An 18,740-nucleotide genomic window follows, 5' to 3' on the forward strand; every position below is an offset into this window, starting at 1 on the left:
TAAACCTGTCTGTGAACATGAGTATAACGTGTACATATATCCATATATTTTCATATGACATGTATACATGAAAATATGAAAATGTATAGACCCCCTGTAATTGACATTGTAAGAATATCTATATGGCGCAAATAATTGTTTAATAAAATATTTTCCATGGTATTTTAACTATTTGTTCATCATGAAGAAACTTACACTCAAAGCAAAGCTTTGTCTGGATAGTCGAGCAGTAACTAAGCTGTAATCGAGCGGTAACTAAGCTGAAGTAATGATTTATTTCTTAAGTCATTTTATAACTTATTTTTTATAGAGATTTCATTGTACAAAATAATGCTCTTGTCCTACATAAACCCAGCATCATGTAGAATAGTATACATGCCTTCAAGCAAGAGGCCAATCAAATAGTCTTTGTTGAGGCCCATCAATAGCGATAAGTGGCTGGGCCAATTACTTTGTCGTCATAACGTCCACTTTGTCTCGAAAGAGTGCAGATGGCATGGCTTTCTTGCATGAGTTATTCTGTTCTGCAAGACTAACCATTTATTACATTAATTGCATAAATCGAATACAATTCCTTCAGTTCCCTTGGAAGAAAGTGTTTTCAATGCAATATTGTCAAAAGCACAAACTGATATCAATCACATTCAAATGCTTACACACGAGACCCATAGAGAGGTCATGAATTGGACTTATAGATATCTGTATACAGAACACAGATGGACACTGACATACAGTATGCCTTTTGTAAACACCAGCTGGGCGTACTGAAAAGATGTCTGAATAATCAGTGTGTCATCCCCGGTGACTGGTAGTTCCCTATCCAACTTTAGGCAGGCAACACCAATACACAAACCATTGCCATTTCTAAAAAGATTGTAGGTATATAAGGATGTTGCTGATCATATGAAACACTCCATATTCCAGCAAATGTATATGAAATGTTGACAGTCACTTGTAGGCTACCTTCCAGACCAGTTACATAATAGTGCAGGGTACTCTGTTGCCCTAGACTTTGCTACATTGCTGTTGGAGGGATAATGTTCATAGGGAGCAACACACATTTGTAATAACACAAGGTACTTGAACTAATGGAGTACATTTTTTAAATTTTGACAGATCGGTTTGTTTTCCAGCTGAGGTACAGCACAGTGACATAGGGTACCCTTTCATTGGTTGGCCTGAAAACTAGAGTAAGGAAAGTAAAATACATCTTAATATGACATTTAATAAAATGCACATACAATTATATTTGTATTCTGGGTGCACGTTTTGTTGAAATGTTATCCATAGAAAGAATGCCAAAACCAGTAAGACACAATTGAACAGTTCCTCTGGGGACTGGGGAGGAGCTGTGTTTGACAGAGAGCCTTTGTACTGGACAAAGAAGTCTTCATATTAGATAGATCAGCCTGACTGCTGCCGGTCATTTCATGCTGAACTTGGAGGAGGCATAACGCTAATCAATAGAGTAGGTGTGAGTATTGATTGTATCCTAGTTAGCAACCTAATTTAACCTTTGTCTTAATTCCCTTTGTATTCTTGGAGGGTATCTGGGAATGGTTAAGACTTTACATACTGACTGCTACAAGAAGGATACAGCTTGATGATTCATGTGTTTGATTTAGTTTGTCTGCAGATTTGACATTTTCCTAAAGAATACGGTCTTATATTTAGGGGGCATTACAAGGCAGCAAAAATGAAGCGCTCCCTTGGACTTTGCTTGGTGGTCTGTTTTGGGATACTCGATTTGGGTAAGTGCACTTTGGCTGTAGTGCGCTTTTAAATTGCTGTATGAGGTTTGACGAGATGCCTTTTGGTAAAAGATGAGGAATACTAAACACAACTCATTCATTGTAAGAATAGCTTCATTTTCTGACATGTTATGTTTAATATGTTGCATGAAAACAATTGCAGTTTGTAGGTTAATTCTTAAGATCACTGAAAACGTTTTCTTGCCTCGGAGCCAATTGTACTCTCAGAGTGATGCAATCTACATTTATAAGTTGATGTTTGAAAAATATCTCTGACTTCAAATAACCTACTCATTAAAAATATATATATTTTTAGGCTGTGCACTTCGTTGCTTCAAGTGCTCCGATTACACAGGGCGCTGCGAAAATGTTCAAGACTGCACTTATGAAGATTCCTGTTTATCTCTGAGTGAAAGAGGTGTGTTTTTAAGTAACTTTGGATAAGAGTGTCTTATATGACTAAAATGTCATGTAAATATAAGTTTGCTTTTAGCTGGGTAAAATGTACATTTAAATCTGATTACACCATATGTAGGACGTTGGCTGAAACATTTTGTATATTCCTATTTGAGGTCTAAGGCATTTGATTGTAATTGAGTAACAGTTTGATTCTTTATAGGTGGGAAGACAATTCGACAGTGTATCAGATACACAGACTGTGACAATTCTCGACTTTCCCAGATGTTCCCTGCCGTCTCCGGGTTCACGTACCGGTGTTGCAGCAGCAACCTGTGTAATAGTAGTACCACTATTGCCACGAGAGGGTCAGTTTTCGCTTTGATGGGGTCACTATTGGTCTTCTGGTGGTCCTCACTGTGAGCTCCAACTGCCATGCACAGCTGACGCAGAGCCCTCAATGGAGCTGGAGATTGCAGTCAGTAATATGATTTTATGTTGTTGTTGATAGTTAAATGTGTTGTTTAAATTGTGGATGAACAATGTCCGACTTAGCTGCAGTCTTTCCTGTTTTCCTACTCACCTACTCACCCAAGTCAAGATGGGAAAAAATGTAAGCTGAAAATATATTTCCCGTGTTTTAAGTTGTGATAAGAAATATGTTTCAATAACATTTAAAACCATGTTAAAGGTTGTGAAAATTGTCAATCAGTTTTATTCTCACTTGTAGAAGACTCACCCAAACCAATAAAATGACCTACCGGTATTTGAAAGAGTCTTTTTCCCATTTCTTTCTAACCCTGTTTATAATAGAGGTTATCCACAGTAGCCTATACCTGCCATAAATGGACTGTTAAGTTTCCTTAATACAATGTTCAACTAGCAGCTAGCTTACTAGCTAGCAACCACAACAAAAAACAACAATAGTATTGGATTCTCCATCAACACACTGCAATTTAAGACATACTTTTGAAAGTCTTGAAAGTACGGCCAAGTGCAGCTTTTAACCAATTAAACCGTTTATTTTCCTGGAATTGTTTCAATTTTTTATTTTATGAGTTTGTCGTGATGGATGTGGGTAGGGAAAGTTGCTATGCACCGGAGCACTGCGAATGGTTGACCAGCCAATAATGTGCCCGAAATTCAATTACACTAGTTGTTTGCATAACATTTGGAATATAATTTAATGTTCACATCAAAAATTGGTTATCAATAAATACAAATAAATACATATATTAAAAACATACCGTGGCATTATGTGGGATGCAGTGGGATCTAAAAAGGATTCTGGGAACCCTCTCCATTATAATAAGCTACTTGAGTCTACACTTTGTGCTTTCTTACAATTTAACTTCATTTATGTTAAGGTAAAATAACAATGACAATACTGTTGACTAAGGGCTCTATTCAATCTGTAAAGCTGAGGCGTTACAGATCCCGCAATATAAATGTAAAGGTAATTTCTGATTGAGCCAACATATTCAACGTTTACCAGTCTCCGCTAAAAGCAGGAACATTACCTTTAGATTTCAATCAGCTGTAAAACTAAACTTCCGTGGTGTGGACTGAATAAAGTCCTAAGTCAACACAACTATTTACACAAATAAAAATGAAAACAAAGGTAATCATTTCACTAGAGCATTATATCAATACATGAACCTTATTTTCTGACATCAATTTTACTATTCTCTGTCACTAGTCTCCCAGAAATTCCACCTCAATCTTTCGACCAATCTCTTCCAGCTGAACTGTTTTCTTCTGCCCATTCTTCTCCTTTGCTTTCACATGCTCCTCTTTCTCTGGTTGTGCTGCATACCAGGGCCGGGAGGCTGAGCTGCTATCACAAGTCCGTCCCCCTCTTCGGAACCCTCCCCTGCCAGCCCTGACCAATCCCCAGCCCTGTAGCTGGCCTTCAGGCACGTCCCCGTCCTGCACTCCTCGTATCTGGTCCAGCTCCTTGGCGCTGAGGGCGGGCATGCGCACAGGGACCGTGTTCCCGAACTTCGAGTAGTCCACTGAGTAGCGGCCATCCTCCTCTGTCATGATGGAAACGAAACGCCGGCCCCACAGAATCTCCTCGGGGGTGTAGGAAGTACGCGCCTGCATGGTGATACCTGTGGTCTCCACCACACCTGTCAATCAACAAAGACAATAAATCAGTCATTTGTTTTTGACGAATCAGAATACCACAAATGGTTGATTACTTAGAATGAAATTCAAAATGAATTTATTTGTTTGTGATACTGTAGACATGAAAGAGTATACAAAAAAATATATAATTTGAAGGGCTACAGTAGACCACTTGAGGTCTGAACACATCTGACAAACTTTGATTTTGGAGTGAACTATCACTTGAAGGCTGTAGGCTCTATTTTAACAAACCTAACGCAATGGTAAATGTTAGTGCTGGCGTCAGGAATATTTTAGTTATGGGTTTTGATGAATAAACAAGTTGTGTGTGTGTCGAGGCATGGCCCCTCACTCAGAACGTGCTCCATGGCTAAATATGTGGTTGCTTCAAGTTGTGTATTTACAGTCTTATGTATTACATAGTCATAAACTCTGTTAGTCCGTTATAGCCTAGTTTGCCCCATATTTTCTAAATATGTTGAACATGTTTGTAGTCCCCAATTGTTCTCATTGCATTGCTTCAATGTGGAAATACATTGTTAAACATAGGCTAAAGCATTCGCACTGATATAGGAGCAAAACCTACTGTAAATTGCAGTCTGGACATGGACATGCCAAACATAGTCAATAAGCAAAATTAAATTCACTGGGCTATTGATAAGGCCTAAAAATACAGTTTATAATTCTAATTATTCTAATTAAAGAAGACATCAAAACTATGTAATAACACTTATGGAATCATGTAGTAACCAAAAAAAGTGTTAAATCCAAATATATTTTATATTTGACATTCTTTAAAGTAGCCACCTTTTGCCTTGATGACATCTTTGCACTCTTGGCATTCTCTCAACCAGCTTCACCTGGAATGCTTTTCCAACAGTCTTGAAGGAATTCCCACATATGCTGTGCACTTGTTGGCTGATTTTCCTTCACTCTGAGGTCCACAATGAGGATTAGGCACAATAGTGGACTTTGCGGTTAGCCTTCAAAATAAAAGTATGTCATTGACTGTGGTGCAAATTAATACAAATAGTAGAATTATGGCATACTTTTATTTTCAAGGCTAACAGCAAAGTCCACTATTGTAGCTAATCCTTATTGTGGCTAGCGACCACCATTAATCAAATCAGAACTGTCTTATAAATTAAGGTAATTTTAGATAATGACACCTAGCTATATAGTTAGCTAGCTAACTATAGCTACTGAAACAGATTATGTTGTATTATTTGACACGTCAAATAGTGTTATTTGACGTGTATCTTTTTTGACACGCAAAGACCCAAACGACGTTCCATAGAAATCTTGGTTGAGAATGAAACGACTTTACAAATGAACAACGAAACAGCACAGCAAGTAAGTGAAAGAAATAGGATTTGATTATGTTTTACTGGTAATGGGCTCTTATGTAAATGCCAACAAAATACATTTTTGGTCAGTGGTGTGTGTGTGTAACCTTTATTTAACTAGGCGGGTCAGTTAAGAACAAATTCTTATTTACAATGATGGCCTGGACGACACTGGGCCAATTGTGCTCTGCCCTATGGGACTCCCAATCACGGCTGGATGTGATACAGTCTGGATTCGAACCAGGGACTGTAGTGACACCTCTTGCACTGAGATGCAGTGTCTTAGACCGCTGCATCCATGTATGTTAACTATTTAACTGTACAAGAATGATTAAAAGGCAGCCAAAATTTTAAATATCGGTTATCGGTATCAGGTTTATTTTGGCAAGGAAAATATTGGATATCGGTATTGACCAAAAATGTCATATTGGTGCATCACTACTTACTTAATCTGTAGCCTAATAGACTGCATGGTTTCCAGAGTCGTAGTGGGAGGACCTCACACCATGTCATCGAATGACTCCAAGTCATGATGGTTATTACATCAATATTTGCACATAAAGGCATTTCCACCATCATTTCTCGCATACTGAATTTTACCGACACAAAAAGATCCCCACCATGGCGAATGAACAAATGATCTGTCGGCATTTATAAAATTGTACCGAAACTACATGTTTCCATCACAGCTTTCATATTTTTGTTTTTATAGGGTATGACTTTACACGCATAACAACTGTGGATGGAATCGTGGTTATAGTTGAAGAATCTTCTTTGAGTCATAAAAGTGCATTAAAATTACTAAGGAGCCGTGCACACTTTGGAGAAGTGTGTGGTCACTTGGACACACCAGTGAGTCCTCGCACGCAAACCCTTGTCATTTGTTTGTCTTATGTTGCACCTACCCCACATTTCCCAGGAATATTATTATCGTGTTACTGAATGTATCCAGAGTATTTTCTGATTTCGTTATCAATGAATGCAGCAAAGTACAGTAAATGTAAAATCCACATAAAATCACCAGTGTAATGTTTGGATTCAGTCGTGTCAGGTTGTGTCCTCAATTTTGATCTAATAATTTCCCCATCATCTCCAAACTGTTCCCTTTCAATTGCTACCATGGTTTTGCAATACGCTTTTCATATTTATTCTGTAAGAAACCTTTCAAATTAAGCCCTATCCATATACAGTGCATTCGGAAAGTATTCAGACCCCTTGACTTTTTCCACATTTTGTGACATCAGTCTCATTCTAAAATTGATTAAATTAAATCTACACACAATAACTCTTCATGACAAAACAAAAACCATTTTTTATTTACATAATTATTCAGACCCTTTACTCAGTACTTTATTGAAGCCCCTTTTGGCAGCGATTACAGCCTCACGTCTTTTTGGGTATGACACTACAAGCTTGGCACACCTGTACTTGGGGAGTTTCTCGCATTCTTCTCTGCAGATCCTCTCAAGCTGTTAGGTTGGATGGGGAGCATCGCTGCATAGCTATTTTCAGGCCTCTCCAGAGATGTTCGATCAGGTTCAAGCTGGGCCACTCAAGGACATAGGGATGGTATTGGCCAGGTGATGAGCGGTGCCTGGTTTCCTCCAGACGTGACACTTGGCATTTTCAGGCCAATGAGTTCAATCTTGGTTCTCATGGTCTGAGAATCCTTTAGGTGCCTTTTGACAAACTAAGCGGGCTATCATGTGCCTTTTACCAAGGAGTGGCTTCCGTCTGGCCACTCTACCATAAAGGCCTGGTTGATAGAGTGCTGTAGAGATGGTTGTCCTTCTGGAAGTTTCTCCCATCTCCACAGAGGAACTCTGGAGCTCTGTCAGAGTGACCATTGGGTTCTTGGTCACCTCCCTGACTATGTCCCTTCTCCCCCGATTGCTCAGTTTGGCTGGGTGGCCAGCTCTGGGAAGAGTCTTGGTGATTCCAAACTTCTTCCTTTTAAGTATGATGGAAGCCACTGTGTTTTTGGGGACCTTCAACGCTGCAGACATTTTTTTGGGTACCCTTCCCCAGATCTGTGCCTCGACACATTCCTGTCTCGGAGATCTACGGACAATCAAGTTGTAGAAACATCAAGGATGATCAATAGAAACAGGATGCACCTGAGCTCAATTTCAAGTCTCATCGCAAAGGGTCTGAATACTTATGTAAATAAGGTATTTTTGTTTTTATTTGTAATAAATTAGCAAACCATTGTCAAAACCTGTTTTCGCTTTGTCATTATGGGGTATTGTGTGTATATTGATGAGGAAAATAATTAATTTCATCCATTTTAGAATTATGCTGTAACGTAACAAAATGTGGAAAAATGGAAAGGGTCTAAATTCCTTCTGAATGCACTGTAGGCCAATTCCCACGAATGTAATGGGTTAACACAAAACTACCAAAACAATTAGTTATAGTGAACATGGCAATCGAAAAGCCCAAATCAGCGGTAAGATGTGCAATAAGCAAGATGGGAGTTGTGTCCACTCCAGTCTACACAACTCTGCCGGTAAAACACATTTTTCTATAGCGCATTTGGTAGCATCACCCAACAATGATTTGACATTACAAAAGCCATTTCACATGCAATTGAATGCTGAATGTGCTGCACAGATATACACATTTTAGATCAAGGATAGGCTTTCCTTGGCCCGAGCAGCTGCGCTCTCTGTGTTCTGAATAGTTTGACAGGCTACTGAAGGAGAGGACGCATCAATTCAGTCACTAAAGATTAGGGTTATTTTCTGAGTAATAAACATTAGTGAACCGGCAGTTCGTAAAGTTTGAAACGATTTTCTGTCCGATTCATGCTGCAGTTGAATCGGTTTGGGCTCCCGATGCACTAGCTCTTAAATATTTGAACCGGGGACCGATGCGTATCGGTGAATCGTTCCATCCCTATGAACAACACATCATCGTCTCCCATCCTACCTTCAAGAATCACAATGATCTCCATGTCCTCTGTGGCCAGGGAGTGGGCGGAGACCTCATAGAGTGGGCTGCCACGTTCTATGGTGTGACTAATGATGAGAGGGGACACCAGGAAGATGCCGTTGCTCCTAAGGGGATTCTCCACCTGGATATCCAGCTGGCAGACAGGGATCACCTCACCCTCAGTGGTGACCGTCCGGCGGATCACCTGCCACCGGCAGACAGAGAGATATTAGAGAGCTCCTCATCACTCACTACAGCTCAAGAACCGTCAATGGTTTCACATGATATCGGTCATCTGTTAAAACCATAATCAGCTACCTAACTGAGCACTTATTGAAAATACTTTCATAACCATACATAACCCATAAATGTACATTTTGTGATTAAAGAGGTTATTGCACAGTAATAACAGTGTGAATATACTGCATTTGAACCCAAAACTAGCACCTCACATTTACGCTGATGGTCCCAATTACTAGCGATCGGGGGAAAAAATAATAGTTACATATCGGAATCAATCAATGAATCAAATGTATTTATAAAGCCCTTCTTACATCAGAATATGTCACAAAGTGATACAGAAACCCAGCCTAAAACCCCAAACAGCAAGCAATGCAGATGTAAAAGCACGGTGACTAGAAAAACTCCCTAGAAAGGCCAGAACCTAGGATGAAACCGAGAAAGGAGCCATGCTCTGAGGGGTGGCCAGTCCTCTTCTGGCTGTGCCGGGTGGAGATTATAAGAATACATGGCCATTTAAGGCCAGATTGTTCTTTAACATGTTTAAACGTTCATAGATTACCAGCAGGGTCAAATATTATTTTTGACGATATATCGTAATCGGTTTGACAATATCGCAGTATTATTTTTGCGCTAGTTGGCTATACCTACACCAAAACTACATTTTTTTCCCTTCAAAGTTGTTCTCCATCTTCTTTTTAAATAGGAAGCCAATTTGTTTTCAGTACTTATTTCCATGACTGATGAAAACTTGTTTTCTCATGGCTCTCTTGTCCCTCTGCGGCAGACATATGGTGAGCAATGTTTGGAACATCGAATCACAATAATATCAGTATTGAAACGCAACATTTATTTGTGGTACAGTGGGATTAAAAATTATATATTTTTTGTCAATGATCTACACAAAATAGTCTATTGTCAAAGTGTAAGAAAAGTTCTAACATATGTCAAAAATGCATGAAAAATATAACACTAATATATCTTCATTAGATAAGTATTCAACCCCCTGTTTGACAGTGATTACAGCAGTGAGTCTATCTGGTTAAGTCTCTTAAGAGCTTTACACACCTGGATTATACAATATTTGCACATTATTATTTATTACATTCTTCAAGCTCTGTCAAGTTGGTTGTCGATCATTGCTAGACAGCCATTTTCAAGTCTTACCATAGATTTTCATGCCAATTTAAGTCAAAACTGTTACGAGGCCATTTAGGAACATTCAATGTCATCTTGGTAAGCAACTCCAGTGTATAGTTGGCCTTGTGTTTTAGGTTATTGTCCTGCTGAAAGGTGAATTTGTTTCCCAGCGTCTTTTGGAAAGAAGACTGAACCAGGTTTGCCTCTAGGATTTTGCCTGTGCTTAGCTCTATTCCGTTTCTTTCAATCCCCAAAAAACTCTGTAGTCCTTGCCGATAACAAGCATACCTATAACATGATGCAGCCAGCACCATGCTTGAAAATATTAAGATTGGTACTCAGTGATGTGTTGGATGTGCCCCAAACATAAAGCTTTGTATCCCGTCCAAAGTGTAATTAATAGCTTCACCATGCTCAAAGGGATATTTCATGTTTTACCCATCTACAAATAGGTGCCCTTCTTTGTGAGGCATTGGAAAACCTCCCTGGTCTTTGTGGTTGAATCTGTGTTTGAAATTCACTGCTCAACTGAGGGACCTTACAGATCATTTTAAGTGTGGGGTACAGAGATGAGGTAGTCTTTCAAAACGCATGTTAAACACTATTATTGCACACAGAGAGATCATGCAACTTATTATGTGACTTGATTTTACTCCTGAACTTATCTAGGCTTGCCATAACAAAGGGGTTGAATACTTATTGACTCAAGACATTTCAGCTTTACATTTTGTCTTAATTTGTAAACATTTCTCAAAAGATAATTCCACTTTGACATTATGGGGTATTGTGTGTATGCCAGAGACAAGAAATCTAAATGTAATCCATTTTCAATTCAGGCTGTAACACATCAAAATGTGGAAAAAGTCTGAAGGCACAATTGTGAGAATCACAATACACATCATATCAGCACCTAAGTGTCGTGATAATATCGTATCTTGAGGTCCCTGGCAATTCCCAGCCCTACCAATTACTGTATATCCTGGGCCCAGTATCAGATAGGATAATATGCATATGAATAGAATGGATGCCTCATTGACTTGAATGGGGACTTTGTTCTATTCATTCTGTTTCTATCCATTTAATCCTATCAGATAGGCGAAATCCAGATAACTTTTGAAAAACTGGGCCCTGAGCATAACCTGGAGTTGAATAGTGGCCGAGATGATCATGCTCTTCCGCAGGTCACCCAAGCGGAACATGAACGTGGGCCGGCCTTGGCGTGGTGCGATCACTGCGTTCCGGGAGAAGATGAGAGTCTCTGCTCGCCTGTTAGCCTGAGCAGTCTTCATGAAGACACAGCCAAGCATCACAGCATTGACAATCAGCCCGAGAATGTTCTGGACGATCAGCACCATGATGGCCAGCGGACACTCCTCTGTCACCATTCGCCCCCCGAAACCTATCGTCACCTGGAGGACAGATGGACATGTAAAATCAGATAATGACTACATACTGTGTACACTGTACTGTATTGTACAGTGCACCAGCAAAGACAATTTAATTCATATGAGACAAAAGGGTAGGCAAATTATCACATTTTTCTAACGGTCCCATTAAGTGTAGTTTGATATGTTTGTACAAAACTATCTGCAACAATGTTTTACAAAACCAATGTCAAAAGGTTTGGTAAGTGGATGCTTACCTGCACTTCGATGGAGAAGAGGAAGGCAGAGGTAAAGGAGTTAATGGCAGTGACACAGGGCACGGGCCCGGGCTCCCCGTTTGGGTCACGGGGTTCCAAGTCACCGTGGGCAAAGGCCATGAGCCACCACATCATGGCAAAGAGCATCCATGAGCAGAGGAAGGCCGAGGTGAAGATGAGGAGGGAGTAATGCCATTTTAGGTCCACCATAGTCGTGAAGACATCCTGAAGGAATCTGCCCTATGGTGGCCAAGAGATGAAAATAAGTATCCATATTACAAGTACAACTCCACTGTTAATCAAATGTAAATCAAACAGGGTTTGTTAGATGATGCTCAACTGCCAGCTTCCTCCGCCTGCATTCTAGAGATGGTTAGTATTGTAGTGGAATGGAGATCTGGGATCCATATGTGTCAAGCGTCTCAGAATAGTTGTGCTCATTAAGGATCAGTTTGGCCTTTTAGATCACAACGAATAAGATTACATGGATGGGGGGGCCTGATCCTAGATTAGCTACTCCTACTCTGAGACACTTGATTTTTGACCAAGAAAAGTAGACATTTTCAAAATGTTTCTGACCTGCTCGCGAATGTTCTTGTGGGCCACATTACAGGATCCATTCTTGGTTATAAACCTGGCCCGTTGGGAATTGGTTTTGAACTGGTTGGGCTGCTTGGCATTCTCTGCCAGTCGGGTCAGAAAGAACCCATCCGGTAGTAGTGGGCCCTTCCGGGCCAGCATATTGCTGGTGAGGAAAAATTATGTATTTCACTGGAAAGAGCACATTTTATTTGATTAAAATCTGTGAAAACAAAATATGTCAATTGAATACATCATATATCAACTGAAACATTTTTCCAGATGGATATCTATTAGGGACAATTAATGCAAAGACAGCATCCTGATGCCATATCATTACATACAGTAGTCATTACATAATATCATGAGTCATTCATTTTTAAGCTTATAACGTTTCAAAATAGTCTACACTGGCATAGGTTTATCGCAGTCATTGGATATGCAAATGCAGGTGTACCTTTGAAGGTAGCTGAAGAATTCAACGACATTCGCCATAATATTATTTATCAGGCTATGCTAGCTAGCTAGTCTAGCCAGCTAGCTAGTTTAGCCACTTCAGCCATGAATGTAAATGGAACGAACAACGAAGCATCTATTTTTGAAAGACTTGCTTACTAGCAAGCTTATATAAAAAGCTAGAATTTGAACAATTTAGTCGCCAAGCGAGTGTATAATATTAACAACGCATGTCATCTAGTCGCGTGCACTGTATAAGAAGCAGGTGCACAAGATTTAGGAAAGTGACTGGCTCGAGCGGCCGACGTAAACATCTGTAGTCAGGGTGGAGACGATGATGAGAATGTGGCATTTGTAATTATTACAATCACTGAGTTTCACACCTATGGTTTCACAATATGATAAGCACATATCTTACCTCGATATCAGTGGCAGTGAGTCTTTTGGAAAATAAATTGAACAAAATAACCCAGATGATTTTAGAGCTACGTATGTCCCCAGTCCATTGTACGTACTGGCGCTGTTGCAGAATGTCAAACGTAACCTGAGTGGACCACTGACCCCAATGCATTTAATGCAGTTTGCAGGTTGAGGTTAAATGAATTGATTGGATATTGTGATTCAAGGAAATTGAAAGCAACATTTTATGAACAATTATTTACAAGTACATTTTTGTAAACAATTAGCGATTTCTTTAGCTTTTTCCTTTCTGTAAAATATTTTTCTTCATACTTACTTCATTGATAGAAAAGTGTGTCCACAAGAAAAGAAACGCAGAAACTGCTAATAGTCAGTTTGGTATTTTAGATTAAGATTGTGATTGAATGGAATGGCATAGTATTTGCTGAACCTATCTGTGTCTATGGGGAACTGGAACTTTATCACACAGTCTGTACATTTCATTGTAAAACATTTCCTGTAAAATGTACAGTAATTTACTGACAGCAGTTGGCCAGTAAGTTACTGTAATTTATTTTACAGTACAGCTACTGTAATACATTTTACGGTAATCAATTCTACAGTACCACATATTTTACTGTGATCAAATGTCTAGTGTATTACAAAATGATTGTAATTACAACAATATATCTTATGATATACCTCTGACTATCACTGGATAGTGTAAATACAATACTGAGATATTCATTGTAACTTGATGCCAGAGCAATGAAACAGTACAAAAGAGTAAAAATTACTATTAAGCTGTAATAAAATTATTTCTACAGTATTTTACTGTAATTACAAGGGATTAGAGCAAGCAGGCTGGCTGTAGACATTTGCATATTTTATCATATTAAGGAATACTAGGTGTTTTATATCACTTGCACCTCTGGTGATTACAGGGCAAAACAGATCAAATGGACATGAAAAGGTTTAAGACCCGCTTACCACTCTGATCTAATAGGAAACTACTACCACATATCACCTAACAAAGACTTCTAAATTGACTGTCACTACACTGCAAAACAGATTAAAAAAAAGGACATGGCTAGCCACTCAACCATTAAATGTTTGATCTGTTCTCTATTTACAGTTGAAGTCAGAAGATTACATACACTTACGTTGGAGTCATTAAAACTCGTTTTTCAACCACTCCACAAATTTCTTGTTTAACAAACTATAGTTTTTGCAAGTCGTTTAGGACATCTACTTTGTGCATGACACATGTCATTTTTCCAACAATTGTTTACAGACAGACTATTTAACTTATAATTTACTCTATCACAATTCCAGTGGGTCATAAGTGTGCTTACACTAAGTTGACAGTGCCTTTAAACAGCTTGGCAAATTCCAGAAAATTATGTCATGGCTTTAGAAGCTTCTGATAGGCTAATGAACATAATTTGAGACAATTGCAGGTGTACCTGTGGATGTATTTCAAGGCCTACCTTCAAATGCAGTGCCTCTTTGCTTGACATCATGGGAAAATCAACAGAAATCGGTCAAGACTGTAGACCTCCACAAGTCTGGTTCATCCTTGGGAGCAATATCCAGCAATATCCTAGGACCATGCCCCAGGACTACCTGACATGATGACTCCTTGCTGTCCCCAGTCCACCTGGCCATGCTGCTGTTCCAGTTTCAACTTCCACCTGACTGTGCTGCTGCTCCAGTTTCAACTGTTCTGCCTTATTATTATTCAACCATGCTGGTCATTTATGAACATTTGAACATCTTGGCCATGTTCCGTTATAATCTCCACCCGGCACAGCCAGAAGAGGACTGGCCACCCCACATAGCCTGGTTCCTCTCTAGGTTTCTTCCTAGGTTTTGGCCTTTCTAGGGAGTTTTTCCTAGCCACCGTGCTTCTACACCTGCATTGCTTGCTGTTTGGGGTTTTAGGCTGGGTTTCTGTACAGCACTTTGAGATATCAGCTGATGTACGAAGGGCTATATAAATAAATTTGATTTGATTTGATATCCACACAATGCAAATAGTCCGGGTAACCATTTGGTTACCTGTTCAGGAGTCTTATGGCTTGGGGGTAAAAACTGTTGAGAAGCCTTTTTGTCCTAGACTTGAAACTCTGGTACCGCTTGCCATAGTAGTAGAGAGAACGGTCTATGACAGGAGTGGCTGGGGTCTTTGACCATTTTTAGGACCTTCCTCTGACACCACCTGGTGTAGAGGTCCTGGATGGCATGCAGCTTTGCCCCAGTGGTGTACTGGGCCATACGCACTACCCTCTAAAGTGCCTTGCGGTCGGATGCCAAAGAATTGCCGTACCAGGCAGTGATGCAACTGGTCAGGATGAATCTCAATGTTGCAGCTGTAGAACATTTTGAGGATCTCAGGACCCATGCCAAATCTTTTTAGTTTCCTGAGGGGGAATAGGCTTTGTCGTGCCCTCTTCATGACTATCTTGGTGTGTTTGGACCATTCTAGTTTGTTGGTGATGTGGACACCAAGGAACTTGAAGCTCTCAACCTGCTCCACTACAGCCCCGTCAATGAGAATGGGGGTGTGCTCGGTGCTCCTTGCAGAGGGAGGTGTTTATTCCCAGGTTCCTTAGCTTAGTGATGAGCTTTGAGGGTACTATGGTGTTGAACGCTGAGCTGTAGTTAATGAATAGCATTCTCACATAGGTGTTCCTTTTGTCCAGGTGGGAAAGGGCAGTGTGGAGTGCAATAGAGATTGAATCATCTGTGGATCTGTTTGGGCGGTATGCAAATTGGAGTGGGTCTAGGGTTTCTGGGATAATGGTGTTGATGTGAGCCATTACCAGCCTTTCAAAGCACTTCATGGCTACGGACGTGAGTGCGTAGTCATTTAGGCAGGTTGCCTTTGTGTTCTTGGGCACAGAGACTATGGTGGTCTGCTTGAAACATGTTGGTATTACAGACTCAATCAGGGACATGTTGAAAATGCCAGTGAAGACACCTGCCAGTTGGTCAGCTAATGCCCGGAGCACACGTCCTGGTAATCCATCTGGCCCTGCCGCCTTGTGTATGTTGACCTGTTTAAAGGTCTTACTCACGTCGGCTATGGAGAGCGTGATCACACAGTCACATAAAAGTGATTTAGCTCATCTGGTAGGCTTGTGTCACTGGGCAGCTCGCGGCTGTGATTCCCTTTGTAGTCTGTAATAGTTTGCAAGCCCTGCCACATCCAACAAGCGTCAGAGCCGGTGAAGTATGATTCAATCTTAGCCCTGTATTGACGCTTTGCCTGTTTGATGGTTCGTCACAGGGCATAGCGGGATTTCTTGTAAGCTTCCAGGTTAGAGTCCCGCACCTTGAAAGAAGAAGCTCTACCCTTTAGCTCAGTGCGAATGTTGTCTGTAATCCATGGCTTCTGGTTGGGGTATGTACATACAGTCACTGTGGGGACGACGTCCTCGATGCACTCATTGATAAAGCCAGTGACTGATGTGGTGTATTCCTCAATGTCATCGGAAGAATCCCGGAACATGTTCCAGTCTGTGATAGCAAAACAGTCATGTAGTTTAGCATCTGCTTCATCTGACCACTTTTTTATACACCGAGTCACGGGTGCTTCCTGCTTTAATTTTTGCTTGTAAGCAGGAATCAGGAGAATAGAGTTGTGGTCGGATTTACCAAATGGAGGGCGAGGGAGAGCTTTGTACGCATCTGGCTGGAGGTGGGGTGGACCTGGCTGGAGGGGGGGTGGACCACATAAGCTCATGTAACTAGGGTGACCACATTCAAAATATCCAAATGCGGGACAACAGGATGATTTTGTAGGACATTCGCAGGACAGTGTAGTCTACATTAATACAAATATTTGGCAGCATTTGCATATGCATTTAGATTTTCTTGCATTACTGTTTTGTGAGCAAATTAGAGCAGATGGTGTTAACAAAGCAATATAGAATTCCTGTATTTTGTTTAAATTCAAGCGCATTCTGCCTAGTGCCGCGCTGTTGAGTTTTGGCACCATGATCATGTTTTGGGACTATTCAGCTAACCATCATAAAATCTCATAAGAAATTAGTAATGGTGGAAAAATTACCCAATTGTCATAAAAGTAAAGATACCTTAATAGAAAATGACTCAAGTAAAAGTCACCCAGTAAAGTATTGCTTGAGTAAAAGTCTAAAAGTATTTTGTTTTAAATATACTTAAGTATCAAAAGAAAGTATAAATCATTTCATATCCTTATATTAAGCAAACCAGATGGCACAATTTTCTTGTTTTTTAGATTTACCAATAGACAGGGGCACACTCCAGCACATAATTTACAAACTACGCATTTGTGTTTAGTGAGTGCCAGATCAGAGGGAGTAGGGATGATCGGGGAGGCTCTCTTGATAAGTGTGTGAATTTAACCATTTGCCTGTCCTGTTAAGCACTCAAAATGTAAGGAGTAGTTTTGGGTGTCAGGAAAAATGTATGGAGTAAAAAGTACAATATTTTCTTTAGTAATGTAGTAGAGTCAAAGTAAAAGTTGTCAAAAATATAAATAGTAAAGTATAGATACACCAAAAAACGACTTAAGTAGTACTTTAAAGTAGTTTTACTTAAGTACTTTATACCACTGTAAATGAGGTGGTGTTTTTGGTGTAACAGTGATGCGGTACGGATCTCAATTTGGCCTCCAGAGTCTCCACAATTGGTCACACATCCATACGGCGTCTGACCACATTTTTTGCATCAAGCATAAATTGGCTCTCATGCCTTCCTTGCACATTTTTTGGTGATGCAGAAACGAGAGACCACATGTATGCCTGTTTTATGAAAATATGGGAATATTTGGCCAAATATGGAAATATTTGATCAACATTTCTATTTGGTCTCAGGGAATGTCAAACAGTTAGGATGGGAGCCTTTTAAAATGGGATTGAGTGAATTCATAGCAGCAAATATGTTTAATGAACAACTAATGAGCATGGAGAGCCTCACAAGTTTGACGAAATTAACTTATATCTTTCAGTGTAGCTCTTGATCAGAACCATGCTTTTTGTACGTTGTCAGGAGGCCTAACTGTCCTCCCCAAGTGTAGCTTGGAATTTAGCCTGAAAGGATAAGAGAAAAATTGGTTGGTAACAGGCCTATGACATTGGCTTACTTCTCATCTTGAGTTGCACTTAATATCAGATCTCAACAACGATTTGAGAAGTGTTTAACATCACCAGTACCGCATCTTTATGATGTGTTTTCATAAGTGCAACATGAATGCAAGAGACAGGTTGGAATGTCTGACTGAAACCAGGGACAAATAAACCTTTTTTTCTAAATTGGTGGTGTTTGAATTTGTTGATAAAATGCGGGACATGATTATTTGGTTGCAGGCATAAAGGGCCAAAATCTGGGACTGTCCCGCACAATCCGGGACGTGGTCACTCTACATGCAACATCTGATATTGCTCAAATTTGGAATGCAAGTAGTCAGTTGTCAGCCCTAGATACACAGACAGCATTAGGAAATCTTCATGTCTATTTGAAATATAGACCTGTAAACAGATACAATAGGTGCAAATATCAACTATGAATATTCATGATGAGTGTTCAATACTTTCCAAAACTTTTCAAATCAAGTTTGCTGGCATCCAAAATCCAATATGGCTGCCATAATAACATTTGTGAAGGTTAAATCACCTGTAAATATGAATTGTGTAAATGAGAAATATTTTCAGTAGTGTGTAAAACACACTATAGAGACTG

The 18,740-nt window shown here is 39.9% G+C and overlaps 2 protein-coding genes across 2 annotated transcripts; one reads left to right on the forward strand and one right to left on the reverse strand.

The window, feature by feature from the left end:
* Nucleotides 1-259: 259 nt before the first annotated feature.
* Nucleotides 260-2,913, forward strand: cd59b (CD59 molecule (CD59 blood group) b). The gene is made up of 4 exons (XM_029668675.2): nt 260-1,468; nt 1,675-1,751; nt 2,068-2,169; nt 2,371-2,913. The coding sequence occupies exons 2-4, from the start codon at nt 1,697-1,699 to the stop codon at nt 2,568-2,570; spliced, it is 357 nt and encodes a 118-aa protein (XP_029524535.1). The 5' UTR covers nt 260-1,468; nt 1,675-1,696; the 3' UTR covers nt 2,571-2,913.
* A 390-nt stretch (nt 2,914-3,303) lies between these two features.
* Nucleotides 3,304-13,171, reverse strand: kcnj11l (potassium inwardly rectifying channel subfamily J member 11, like). The gene is made up of 6 exons (XM_029668673.2): nt 13,033-13,171; nt 12,159-12,350; nt 11,580-11,819; nt 11,077-11,346; nt 8,555-8,762; nt 3,304-4,279 (listed from the first exon to the last, which is right to left on the reverse strand). The coding sequence occupies exons 2-6, from the start codon at nt 12,318-12,320 to the stop codon at nt 3,843-3,845; spliced, it is 1,317 nt and encodes a 438-aa protein (XP_029524533.1). The 5' UTR covers nt 12,321-12,350; nt 13,033-13,171; the 3' UTR covers nt 3,304-3,842.
* Nucleotides 13,172-18,740: the final 5,569 nt, after the last annotated feature.

Source organism: Oncorhynchus nerka, linkage group LG9a (assembly GCF_034236695.1).
Source record: "Oncorhynchus nerka isolate Pitt River linkage group LG9a, Oner_Uvic_2.0, whole genome shotgun sequence".
Taxonomy (NCBI): domain Eukaryota; kingdom Metazoa; phylum Chordata; class Actinopteri; order Salmoniformes; family Salmonidae; genus Oncorhynchus; species Oncorhynchus nerka.

What these genes read in the sequence shown, in the direction of transcription:
- cd59b (XM_029668675.2), top strand. Translation starts at nt 1,697, where the DNA reads ATGAAGCGCTCCCTTGGACTTTGCTTGGTGGTCTGTTTTGGGATACTC. An exon ending in TTTTGGGATACTCGATTTGG is followed by an intron (nt 1,752 to 2,067) that starts GTAAGTGCACTT and finishes ATATATTTTTAG; the next exon opens with GCTGTGCACTTCGTTGCTTC. An exon ending in TTTATCTCTGAGTGAAAGAG is followed by an intron (nt 2,170 to 2,370) that starts GTGTGTTTTTAA and finishes GATTCTTTATAG; the next exon opens with GTGGGAAGACAATTCGACAG.
- kcnj11l (XM_029668673.2), bottom strand. Translation starts at nt 12,320, where the DNA reads ATGCTGGCCCGGAAGGGCCCACTACTACCGGATGGGTTCTTTCTGACC. An exon ending in ACAAGAACATTCGCGAGCAG is followed by an intron (nt 11,820 to 12,158) that starts GTCAGAAACATT and finishes TGGCCACCATAG; the next exon opens with GGCAGATTCCTTCAGGATGT. An exon ending in TCTTCTCCATCGAAGTGCAG is followed by an intron (nt 11,347 to 11,579) that starts GTAAGCATCCAC and finishes TCTGTCCTCCAG; the next exon opens with GTGACGATAGGTTTCGGGGG.